A 13,718-nucleotide genomic window follows, 5' to 3' on the forward strand; every position below is an offset into this window, starting at 1 on the left:
CCCCCCTCTGCCAATCCCTCCACTGGCTTCCGATTGCCCAACGGATACATTTCAAAATGCTAACATTGACGCACAAAGCTGTTCATAACACTGCCCCAAACTACATCACCGATCTGATATCCAAATACCACCCAAAACGTACTCTCCGCTCCTCACAAGACCTCCTACTCTCTAGTTCCCTGGTCTCCTCCTCCCATGCCCGTCTCCAGGACTTCTCCAGGGCTTCCCCCATCCTCTGGAACTCACTACCCCAATCCATCACACTGTCACCTACTCTCCTCACCTTTAGGCACACCCTGAAAACCCATCTCTTCAGGGAAGCCTACCCCGCCCTCAGCTTATTGCCGATCTCCTCCACTCTTCTTACCACTCCATCCCCCACAGCTATTTCCTCCTGTACCACTATCCCCTCCCTCCGAGATTGTAAGCTCCAAGGAGCAGGGCCCTCGAACCCCTCATGTATTGAATTGTATTGTTACTGTACTGTCTCGTGTACTGTCTCCCATTATAATGTACAGCGCTGAGCAAACTGTTGGCGCTATATAAAAACTGTATAATATTAATAATAATAATGTGTCCTTTTATGTAAAGAGATATAACAACTGTTTTTTAGTATACACGTTTCTTAATTAATAATAAAAACATGACAAAATATAGTTTTACAAAATAAAAGGAAGTAAGGATAAATTATGCTGCCATAATTATTACAAAAGATCCAAAAAAGAGAAATCTAAAAGTAATCATAAATACATTATGAAAAACACAGGAAGTTCCAAGACATAATTCTCTTACGCTGCAAATATACTGCCTTGGAGGAAATCCAGAAGCCTATGAAGGCTTGACATTTATTTCTTTTGGCAACTTTGTCATCAAGAGCAGATAATAGTCATGATTAATCTGCAAATATACTTTGATGAACTGAAGAGTTCCAGACATTATAATACAGTTTATGGACAGCACAGATCAACATAGTATTCTGTAGTGGATGATAACCAGACACTGTAAGTCCATACCTTCATATTTGTTTCTTTTTGCAATATTCTGGTTGATCAGCAAATTTGATTGTAAAGAATGAATTTTACTCTTTGACCTTTTTCTTTACTGATGCACTTTATTTTGGGACAACTAGAGTATTTTTTTTGTAGTCAGTGTTTACTGTATACGGCAATTCTATGCATGCATGCCCATTAAATTCAAGGATCTGCCTTGCTGCTTGTAGGGCCCATTCATACTAGGCCCTATAATGTACCTGCACTGCAGCACACTGCAGTACCCAACAATGAGCAGTGTATGCTGCAATATGCTGCAAAAATGCAGCTACTTACATTTTGATGCATTGAGGTGCCTTGCAGGTCTTTCATTTTGATTGAACGTGCTGCAATGCACCTTAACGTGTGAAAAAAGTGCATTTCAGTGAAAAGCATTATGATGTGAATGGACTCTTAATGCCAATGGTCTCATGAATTCTTAAAGTAATGCATGTATGACAGGAAAAATTAACAACAAAAATATTCAGTACATTTCTGTTAAACATTCACTTGTTTTATCCTTTAAAAATACTTCAAGTACAGAAAAATACCCTTTGAGCCTAACAGCGAACCAGTGTGCTCCTACCTTTTTGTTTGGTTTGACAACACAGTGCTATTTCTATACTGAAATCCTAACCAGCATTGTCAGCCTTGCCTTCTGAACTACAGAGGTCCAGCTATCCCCTACTTCTCTGTGCCCCACTCCGCATGCATACACCAGTTTATCTCCCAGTAAGACCATGCTGCTGCCTTGACTCCCATAAGGCTGCCCACACACTGTGTAGGGAAAAGGCTCTCGGGAGTAGTACCTCTGGAGACATGCATGCATCAATAGGAACTGATCTCTCAACAGCTGCCCCTGTAAGAATTTTCCAAGCATGATGATGATGTCTCAGGGAATAATAAAAACTGTTTTCTTACTATAGGAATAAGGCAAAAGAAGCTGCAGCCTGTTCTAGAGGGGAAAACAAAGAATAAAGGGTACATTTATATGATACCTGGAAATACACATTAAATGACTTTTAAATAGGGGATTACAATGAGCAATGATGTAGTGCAAGATGCTGTAACCCATGACCTCTAATAAGAGATCATCTCAGAAAAGGCCCTGGTGACCTGCTTGTTAAAATGCTAGTATCCTGCCTATCTGTGGGTGTGTTTTTTTCTGAATCAGTGGGGTTAGTTTACAGGCGTGAATGTTAACTTTGCTTAGCGAAGATGAAGCGGTGTTCAATCATCCAAACACATACAAGCTAAATCCTGATTTTTACATTTTCCTTGCACATGATTGGATGTTCAAAGTGAACATAGTTTCACCTTATTTACTAGGATTTACTTTTCAAACTTAACATACACTTTCCTAAGTGAAAGCCCTACTTCTTTAGTAAATCAACCCTACTGGCCTTCAATTAATATGCAGCAAGTGAACTTTGAGCTCTAGATGTGAATACTTGTTCTGGTTCAGTATTAAAGCCTTTGGATCAGCATGTCCCAAGCATTGGCAGTCCACTAATTTCTTCCACTGAGGAGTTCCTTCCAATTTTATAACACTTTGTGTCCTTTTGGTTCAAACTTTAGTTTCTAATATTTTAAATTGTAGTCACAGATTTGCCCAAACAATCCAATGTTTGCTTCCTCTTTCTAATCCACACTAGAAAAGTAATACATTGATTTGCAATTAAACTGGGATCTAATTATATGGCTGAAACAGGATCAGACAATACTGGATTACAATGCATATATCAATTTAAAAATGTACATTTATTTGAAGCAGAGCAAGTAAAGGTGATGACCAAAGCTATCCCAAATTCCCAAACAGACCAGTACTGCTGTTACTGCAGTCCTATAGCATAGAACAGAACAAACTCTTAATTTACTCATATTAGGTACAGAAAATGTCTAGCACATACCTTGACTGCAGCTCTTTCCAGTAAATCCAGGAAAACATTTGCATTTGTTTGGTCCAGCACATTCGCCATGCTTACAGCCTTCTTCACACACAGCTAGAGAATGGAACAAAATGCATCAATAAGTAGCAATCATTATGTTGGCTATATCAATGACAATTTTTAACATTTCATAAAAGGCCTGTGTTGATGTGGTTTCTCCTTATCAGAAAGGTTTTATATTCCCATAAAAATCTATAAGAATGCAAAGCCTAGTTGAAGAAGTTCAAATGTAAGGCAGATGCAGGTCAGCTGCAGTCCAACTGTAACTTTAATACATTCTGAATGGTCTCAGAAGCATTTCAACTTGATATTAATATTCTCCTATCAACACACACCCACCAGAAGCCATCAACACTTACTCCTTTTTTTTACTAAAAATTATTTTTTTTATTTAAGAAGGGCTGAATAGGGGAAGATTGAGAGAAAATGGATGATCCAACAATATAAAAAGGGAAAAAATAATGATGATTGGAGGAATCTCATGTTTATGGTTGCTCCAGACACATACCAGAGAGAATGATTGATTGGAAAGGTAAAAAATGGAAGGTCTGGCCTTTCTCCTTTCTCCAGTGATATAAATGTGCACTTTTGGTCAAACCAGGTGCATATGTAAAGAACGAGCATGCATTGTGGGACACAAGCATACTGAACTACAAAAGCATAAAGCAGAAGAAACCATAGACAGCTGCAGCACTACAACATAGGGGAGGTAGGAGGCATGTTCTGCTGGAGAAATGGGTATAATACCTCTTCTTTTGCAGGGAACTGGCCTTTTGATTTTTTTAGAGACCAAACAGGATACCTTTAAGTAACCACTGCTTGCCTTCATTGAGCTTCACAGGACTTCACTGGAATTTTATCAAGCAGATGCTTCGATTTTAGTATTGAGCACATAATGATTGCTGAAAGGCTGATACGGGCTGTTTCAAAGGTAGATGAGACAGCCTTTTTCCACCAAAGCCACTTTTTGGTGGTTAATGCTATATACCATTAAACAGCAAAAATAATAGTGCTCGGGCTAAAAACATAAAAAAATCATAAAAAGATCCAATCAGGCAGCTAGCACAATATTGCAGGATACAATATAATGAAAAGATGGTGCAGTACTACTAATAAATAAATCCTGAGTAAGATCGTGAAAGAAAAATATAAAGTCCCATCCACAGGTAAGTGGTGTAGTTCAGCTAGAAAGAATGTGGCAGAGTCCACTTGTAGAGCCTCAATAGGTTGCTCTATGATTATTAGTGCTCAAAAGATGATGAATATAGGAAAAAAACAATCACCAACCCAAACACGGCCTCTTACCAGAATATACTGACCCCCTTAAAAAGGAACGGTCAAACAGTGCTGTATGGAGCCAAAACGAACATCAAAGATGGACTCTGCACAAGTATTTCTCCCAGAGCTGACTTCCATAGATTTCCAAAATGATGCAGCCTAATGTTCATTATTAATGACAACCCAAGGAGAGAAAACCATCTCATAGTGTAGTAGACCAATATAACAGACTATTCAAAGTAATGCATGTGCATATAACAAGTATTAAAGTATTACTAAACCCACAGCAGTAAAATCAGCCTGTATATGCAGTAAATCATGCTTGTTATACTCAATGTGGAGCCTAAGGGGTTAATCCTCTGCATTGTGTAAAAAGGCTGTTTGATCCTTTTTTCTCTGTTCCTCCCATTTTTCAGGCAACCACCTCTTATCTCCAGACTGACCCGTAGGCATGCACATGCTCAGTTTGGTGTGTATTGCTAGAGAGTTTTTTTTCTTCTTAGGAGAGTGCATGTGATCAGCACAGGGCCAATCAGCACTGTCCAGACTGAGGTCAGGGGATTTGCATCCTCCTGGAGTAGAACAAAAACTCCTCCAAGCTTTAGGTAGTGCTGGGCTGGACACAGAAGTCACAAGACTGCTCTAACTTTTGATGAGAAAAGGTATTTAGCAATTTACATTTACTAAAATAATTGCATTTCCATGTTCTGTGTTCTGTGGGAGACCAGATATAGTGGATGCAGGGTCCTGGGTCTAGTAACACGTTAAGATCAGCAAATCACTAAACCAAGCATGATATTTTTTCCCACCAACAAAATGTCTGCTGCATCCCTGTGCGCGTGTTACATCATCGTGCCTCGGGATGCAGCAGCCATCTTGTTGGTTGGAAACATCATACTTGGCTTGGTGATATGCTGATTTTAATACTTGTTATATGTTTGTGCATTAATTTGAAAATAGTCTGTAATATTGGTCTACTGCACTGTGAGATGGTTTTCTCTCCCCTGCAGCTCTAGAAATTCAGAGACAGGAAGAGGTCAAGCATCTTTTCAGTGAAGATTTCTACTGCATCCACGTTTCTGCAGGATATTGGACATCCTTCATTCCTGGTAATTTAATTCACTAAACTATAGAGAATGTTTTTTATGGCTAAATTTTTAATATTTAGCTTAAAGATATTATTCCTCCTCCCCCACACACATACACACACATACACATATTCCTACAATTGATACTCATATTTTTTAATGTTTAAAATGGTATTAAACCTAAAACCAAAGAGGTAATATATTGCAGTTTAACACTCTCTAAACGTGGTAGCTGCTTGAGTTTTCTTTTCTTAGGCTTTTTTCCTTTTCTTGGATGGTAACACACTTCTTTTATTGGGGTGTCTTCAATATGGATGGATGAGCAAAAGAGACACCTTTGGACAGCAGCATTGCTAGTCTGGGGAGAGGGTAGTTTTTTATGTACTAGCTCAGTGGTCTCCAAACTACAGCTCATGGGCCAGATGTGGCCCTTTGCTTGCTTTTATCTGGCCCTATGGACATTATTCCATCCACTGACACCAACAGTTGGGCATATGTCGTTCCCTTAACACCAATGTACAGGCACAATTCTTCCCAATGAGGCACAATTCCTCCTAATGACACCAACAATGGGGCACTATTTTTCCCAATTACACCAACAATGAACCGCAATTCCTCCCAATGACACCAACAATGGGGCACAATTCTTCCCAATGACACCAATGATGGGGCGCAATGCTTCCCAATGACACCAACAATGGGGCGCAATGCTTCCCAATGACACCAACGATGGGGTGCAATTCTTCCCAATGACACCAATGACAGGGTGCAATTCTTCCCAATGACACCAACAACGGGATGCAATTCTTCCCACTGACACCAACAATGGGGAACTAGTCTTCCCACTGACATCAATGAAGGAGCAAAATTCCTCCTAATGACACCGACAATGGGGCACTATTCCCACCACTGACACCAACAATGAGGCATTGTTTACTCCCACTAACACCAGGACATTTTATACTTCAACTGGTCTCAGTCTGGCCCCCCACAGTCTGAAGGACCATATACTGGCCCTTTGTTTAGAAAGTTTGGAGAACCCTGTACTAGCTGATTGTGATGTATTGACTAATAAATTAAAATGGGCATAAACCCTCCTATGCTTTATCCTTTGCCATCTTAGCCTTTGTTTAATCTGCAACTGCCATGGTGCTGAACATGTGATCAGTTATGAACCAGCCATTGGATGATATGACAGTTTGGTTCAAAGCTCAAGCAAATGTGACAGTTAGCATGCCGGGAATGTAACTGTTTTTTTAACCATTAAATTGATGGGTTTAGTCCTGTGTGTTTTTAAGCAGTTACAGCAACAGTTATTATTTACCTTTTGGGATAAAGGTTTATTATAAATTAATAAAATTTAATTGTAAATGGTTTGTCAACTCTCTAACTGACACTTTTACTGAACAGCACGGTCTGCTTAAGGACGTTGCAAAATAACTGACTAACTGGTCAGATCACCAGGTGAATATAAAGAAAAAAGCCAAAAAAAAAAACCCTGAATGCAACCATCACATCTAAAAATTGCTAAACTACAATATATTTTTTTACAGTTTTGTTTTTGGGTTCAATATTGCTTTAAGGTTAGAATTCCAGCTATCCCCATAACAAAGGTGATGTGGAAAAGTACATCCAGTTTCTGCTAACATTTAGAAATGTGAACATACAATATATGTTAGCAGTGGTTTAATAAAGTCTTAATTGACTGTAACACTATGTGTTTATAGGATTGCTTGTATAACTGAGTACCTTAGAATAATATTTTGCTAATAGCCAAACTATAGCAAAATGATCAGAAATACACGTACACTCTGAAACTAGATATGTGGAATTACAGTAAACGCAATGATAGGTAAAACTAATAGAAATACTTTTGTCATCAAATCACATCATTAATAGACAATTTAAATACTGTAGACCTAGTAGCAGGATTAGATTACACCCTATGGGGAAAAGTGAGTGTTTCCAGGCCACATAGGGACAAGTCAGAGCCAACAGTATGGTAATCATATCCCTGTTCCTGAATGCACTTTATTATGCATAGACTCCAGGGTTGATTTAAAACAGCAAGAACAAAAGTGGAGCTGGTGCCCATAACTTTTGTTTTCCATTTAAATAGAATGTATAGTCATTTTGAAGAAATTTCTTCATTATCTTCAAGACAAAAGCCAAAATATTAGCATTTTAGCCGTCAATCACACCCAAAGCATTTTTTGGGCCGTTTTAAAAACATATTACAAGCGTTTCATCAGCTTAACCACTGCAAATCCAGACACTTTTACCCCCTTCCTGTCCAGGCCAATTTTCAGCTTTCAGTGCTATCACACTTTGAATGACAATTGCGTGGTCATGCAACACTGTACCCATATGAATTTTTTAGCATTTTTTTTGACACAGATGAAACTTTATTTTGGTGGTATTTATTCACCACTGGGATTTTTATTTTTTTGCTATATTAATGAAAAAGTCCAAAATTTTTGAAAAAAAATGTGTTTTTCTTATAAAATTTTGCAAATAAATAATCTTTCTTCATAAATCTTGGCCAAAATGTATTTATCTATCTTTTTAGTAAAAAAAATAAAATAACCCAAATTAGTTTACAACCAAAAATTATAATTTTTCAAACTTTTTTACATTTTTATTTAATTTTTTTTATATTACTATTTATGTGTGTTTTTTTAACATATTGTCAACCTAGCAGTACCATGGTGACACTGTACTACTTGTGGGGAGTGATGAAGACTTTTTTTTCTTTTTTTACACTGATTGCTTTTACACCCATAAAGGCTGTAAAAGCAATAATTTCTCCTTCTCTCTGGCTGCATTTCTGCAGCCATTGAGAAATACTGTGCAAGCTGTGATTGGTCACAGCTTGACACATGGTACAAAGCTGTTGTGAATAGCCTTGTACCATGTGACCTCTGTGATCATTCACAGATTTCACAAGTAGTAAGGAATGATGTCAGGAAGTGACATCTTGTTTACTACTGTTCATGGGATCACTGATTGGCCAATCAGTGATCACATGAATCAGGACCTCACACAGAGGTCTTGTACAGCGATCTGGGAGCGCACTCAGGCAATGGATGCGGGGGGACGTTTAGAAACATCCAGCAGCGCACCCGTCCAGCTGTTTATCGACATAGGCCAGATGGGTAGAGGTTAATGCAGCATTTTTGCACATGTATCAAACTTCAAGCATTTGTTTCCTGGGATGGGCAAGGGGGGAGTTCTAGAGAAGGAGTTCTTCAGGTACAAAAACACGCAAAACCATGCATGTCATGCATTTACAGGCCCTCCACCTGAAGCACATGGGCCTACTTACATTAAAAAAATAGTTCTTGCACTTGTCTGAACATAGGGTGTCAAGTTTACAAGCAATTGAGTGTGGAAATGTGAAGAGACACGGGGGGGGGGGGGGGATTATTTACTAAAACTGCATGGTGCAAAATCTGATGTAGCTCTGCATAGAAACCAATCAACTTCCAGATTTTATTGTCAAAGCTTATTGAACAAGCTGAAGTTAGAAGCTGATTGGCTACCATGCACAGCGGCTCCAGATTCTGTGTGCGCCAGTTTTAGTAAATCCCCCTCACGGGTACAAACAATGGGATTGTGTGCATGTCCAGCGTAGTCAGGGGCAGGTAAATACATGACAAAATGGTGTGAATGGAGTCTAACTATTTTGTATACTCCTTCTGAGCCAACAGGCAGAACCTTAGACTTCTTATAACATGTGTTCCTGTTTCTTTAAGCTGGCCTTTCACTGCTACAATTTTGTCAGATTCCTGCTGGCATGGATGAAACTCAGGCATGGCATGGCAATTCTGTTCTACAAAAGTCAATTGTTCAATCTACTTTTGTCTTAATGATCAGAGAAATGGCAGTTGCATACAATCAGATGCAGCCATTGTTTAGCAGGGGGGATTCGTCCGTCCACGCTGTTAGCGTAAATGGATGAATCTGATTTCTTTCATTCAGCTTGCCAGCTATACATCTATGGCCAGCTTTACCTTCTGCTATGAGTCGCCATAGTTCAATAAATGAAGCTGAATTTTACACACACAAGTGATTAAATCAGAGCAGTGATTTATCACAATGGAAGTAAAAAAGTACACAGTAGCGCTACCAATCAAATCTACAAAATCATGAAAAGTCCATAAACATCCATAGATTGTCCATAAAAATATGTCTTGACAAAGGAGGGGATAGCTCTGAAAGGCATCACCTGACAAGCCCACTCTCTTCACGCGTGTCTCCTGCGGCTGCACACACCACCTCCTGCCGTGAAGCTGTGTTCTCAGTGAATACCCAAGAGTAAACCCAAGACTCTTTACATAAACGCAGTACACCAAAGTCTTCTTGTGAAAATGCTCTTCCCTCACTTCTATGTGGCACCAAAGAGGTGGGAGGCAATGTGGGTAGATACTAGACAGAGCTGAGGCCAGCACAAAGGGGCAAAGAATGCAGAAGAAACTAAGCCTACCCTTGGTGAATGATCCTATGATGATTATTTACTAAAACTGGAGAGTGCAAAATGGCAAAACTCTGCATAGAAACCAATCAGCTTCCAGGTTTTATTGCCAAAGCTTAACTGAATAAGCTGGAGTTAGAAGCTGATTGGCTACCATGCACAGCTGCCCCAGATTCGGAGTGCTCCAGTTTTAGTAAACCAACCCCAATGTGCATAGGGTGAGTTTTAGAGGGTGCAGGGTTGAGTTGTGTACTAGTCCTGCTAACACATGAAAGTCTGGATTAATGTGGTATATTGAAGAACATCCGACTAGCAGCTGCTTTGCTTTGTACTGACTAGTTCCTAAAAAAATCTACAGGGCTATCAGAAACAGTCCAGTTCTGGGGTGCTAGGAGCAAACACAGAGCAAATGTTACATATGTTAGGCCATTGATCTACAACATATGGGAAATAAAGTGTATGTACAGCCAAAACATTTCTCTTTTAGTTTTGGACTAAGGGGAAGGGAGACACAATAGGAAATTAAATGAATTTTCTTTGAAGTGAGGTGAATTCCCCTCTTCGAATTTTTATTCTTTCCTGCAATAATTTTTGTAAATTTAGTAACCTCTTCACTATCGATATGAGACTAGCAAAAAAAAGGATGGTTATTTGTCCAATATTCTCATCTCATCGCCTTAGACAGTTTTCACCAGATCAGGTGTCCCCATTGGAAGATTTCCAACCCAAGATATCACCAACATCATATTCAAACAACAGAACACTTTATTGTCACCAACAAAAAGCAACAGTTGGAGGCTGCAAAGTACCCCTTCTTCACCAGCAGGTCACTGATGATATGTTCGATTGGGACTCATTATCTGCCATTTTATCACAGAACCTTAGACTAATTTTAGTCCAACTGCTGTATGGAGTGCACTGGACTTTTTGTATTTATGGACCCTTTGGAAGATTTACCCTCACCTCAACTCTGGTGACAAATTTTGGATTTACCATTTCTGTTGAGTGAGAAGTGAACATTGAAGCAAGAAAACCAATCGCCTAAGCCATTCCTGGTTGGGATGTGTGTGAAAGCCTCAGTCAATACCACTCCTCAAACCATGCCCACTGACGCATTTGGCCTTGCCCACTGGGACTTATCGTATAATCTTAATAAGCTAAGAATAAACCTCCCGGTGGGCAGGGTAGAATGCATCAGAAGGGGTATGGTTTGAGGAGTGGTATTGACTGAGGCTTTCACACACACATCCCAACCAGCATTGGTTTAGGTGAGTGGTGGTTTTCTTGCTTCAATGCTCACTTCTCACTGGATGAGTTACTCTTCATGCAGACACTCCTAATAATCCTGAGTACCAACTAGGGCTTTACACCTCAGCTTGGAGTGGCACCACTAAGTATAAACAGGCATAACATTTCTGTCAGTTCTGGTGAAAACAGTTACCAGCACAAATAAAAAGAGTAAATCTACTTAGTGGGAAATAAGTAACTATAAAAAAACTGGACAAGGGTGCTAATCCTTCCCCCCAAAAAAGTCATGACTACATATACACTTTAACTGACCAAAGATGTTTTATTGTTTGTTACTGTGTGGTGCCCCATTTTTTTTTCTAATAATTTCTAGCAGGTTGTGTACACTGCTCAAAAAAATTAAAGGAACGCTTCTTAATCAGAGTATATCATCAAGCCAGTTAAACTCCTGAGATGTTGATCTGGTTAGTTAAGTAGCAGAGGGGGTTGTTAATCAGTTTCAGCTGCTTTGGTATTAATTAAGTTAACAACAGGTGCACTAGATGGGCAACAATGAGACGACCCCCAAAACAGGAATGGATTTACAGGTGGAGGCCACTAACATTTTTCCCAACTCATCCTTTCTGACTGTTTTTCACTTAGCTAGGGTCAGTGTCACTACTGGTAGCATGAAGCAATACCTGGACCCTACAGAGGTTGCACAAGCAGTCCAACTCCTCCAGGATGGCAGGTCAACCGTGCCATTGCCAGAAGGTTTGCTGTGTCTCCCAGCACAGTCTCAAGAGCATGGAGGAGAATGCAGAAGACAGGCAGTTACTCTAGGAGAGCTGGACAGGGCTGTAGAAGGTCCTTAACCCATCAGCAGGACCGGTATCTGCTCCTTTGTGAAAAGAGGAACAGGATGAGCACTGCCAGAGCCCTACAAAATGACCTCCAGCAGGCCACTGGTGTGATTGTCTCTTACTAAACAATCAGAAACAGACTTCATTAGGGTGGCCTGAGGACCGATGTCCTCTAGTGGGCCCTGTGCTCACTGCCCAGCACCATAGAGCTCGATTGGCATTTGCCATTGAACACCAGGATTGGAAGATCCACCACTGGCGCTCTGTGCTTTTTACAGATGAGAGCAGGTTCACCGTGAGCACATGTGACAGATGTGAAAGGGTCTGGAGAAGGCATGGAGAACGTTATGCTGCCTGTAACATCGTTCAGCATGACCGTTTTGGTGGTGGATCAGTGATGGTCTGGGGAGGCATATCCATGGAGGGACGCACAAACCTCTATAGGCTAGACAATGGCACCCTGACTGCCATTAGGTATCGGGATGAAATCCTTGGACCCATTGTCAGACCCTACGCTGGTGCAGTGGGTCCTGGGTTCATCCTGGTATATGACAATGCCCAGCTACATGTGGCGAGAATATGCAGGCAGTTCCTGGAGGATGAAGGAATTGATACCATTGAATGACCCCCACGCTTGCCTAACCTAAATCCAATAGAACACCTGGAAGATCATGTTTCGGTCCATCCGACACTGCCAGGTTGCACCTCAGACTGTCCAGGAGCTCAGTGATGCCCTGGTCCAGATCTGGGAGGAAATACCCCAGGACACCATCCGTCGTCTCATTAGGAGCATGTATGTATTGGCTAAGGGTGCTGGGGTGTGCTGGAGGGTCTACTGATGCTGGCTGCTGGGGGATCTATTGCCACTGGAGAGGATCTATTGCTTCTGGGAGGTCAATTGCTGCTGGAAGGAATCTACTGTTGAGGGAGGGATATATTGTTTATTGCTGATCGTAGATCTGTTGTTGCTGCTGGGGATCTATTGTTGGGGTGGTATTTTGTTTCAGGGGTCCATTGTTGCTGGGGAATCTATTGTTTCTGGGGGGGAGGGTATTGTTGCTGGCTGCAGGGGATCTACAGCATTTTACTGCTTTTCTTCTTTTCACTAACAAATTATACTTGGCTCTGCATTCTCTAAAAGGAGCAGTACTGGGAGGCGGGTAGGGGGTGGAGCCAAGGGACGGTGCTCAGAGGTGCGTTGGGAGGGGGGCGTAAACAAGGGGTGGCTCAGAAGGGGATAGTTCCTGCACCTATTCTCTGAGAAAAAAAGCCCTGCTTACTGTTAGCTCTAAAACTGGAAGTACATAAACGAGAAAAGCTTAGAGTATGAAGCCTACCTTCACATTGTCCTTTGCTGTTTCGTTTCCATCCATAGCAGCATTCAGTTTTGGTTCCATATCGACATAAACCAGATGTGTGTACAGATGATACCAGTTGCCTGCGTCCTCTTGGGCTGCATACATATGATTATAAAAAATTCAGCATTTAAACGTTTAAACATAATCAAAGGGCAGCAGGTCACTAATGCCCAAAATACAGATTCAGCTTTTTCTTTGTAGGGAAATAAGCTAGTGGCTCTCTCCACAGTGCTAAAATGAGCCTTATTTTTTGGATTAATGTTGGGAATCAATGACCTGTAATATATATGTGTGTTTTAGGAGAATGAACAATGCTGGCATAAATCTAATTTTAATATGTTTATCATTCATGACATTCAATCACATCAAAAAGTCTACCCTATATTTCCTGTGAGGTCCTAGGTAAAGTAAAATTTTCAAGGACCTCATTCCTTTATGTCCAGTTGAGTACAC

General features: G+C 40.5%; 1 protein-coding gene across 1 annotated transcript in view; it reads right to left on the reverse strand.

Moving 5' to 3' along the window:
- Positions 1-13,718, reverse strand: part of EGFL6 (EGF like domain multiple 6) — a 152,370-nt gene that overhangs the window by 91,638 nt on the left and 47,014 nt on the right. Inside the window, exons 2-3 of the mRNA XM_089652992.1 lie at positions 13,245-13,360; positions 2,939-3,031 (exon numbers count right to left, since the gene is read on the reverse strand). Coding sequence (XP_089509118.1) covers positions 2,939-3,031; positions 13,245-13,360 — 209 coding nt within the window. The remainder of the gene's footprint in view (positions 1-2,938; positions 3,032-13,244; positions 13,361-13,718) is intronic.

The sequence above is a fragment of the Staurois parvus genome, unplaced genomic scaffold (assembly GCF_062004578.1).
Source record: "Staurois parvus isolate SC_StPar_1 unplaced genomic scaffold, SC_StPar_1.0 ptg000696l, whole genome shotgun sequence".
In the NCBI taxonomy this organism is placed as follows: Eukaryota; Metazoa; Chordata; class Amphibia; order Anura; family Ranidae; genus Staurois; species Staurois parvus.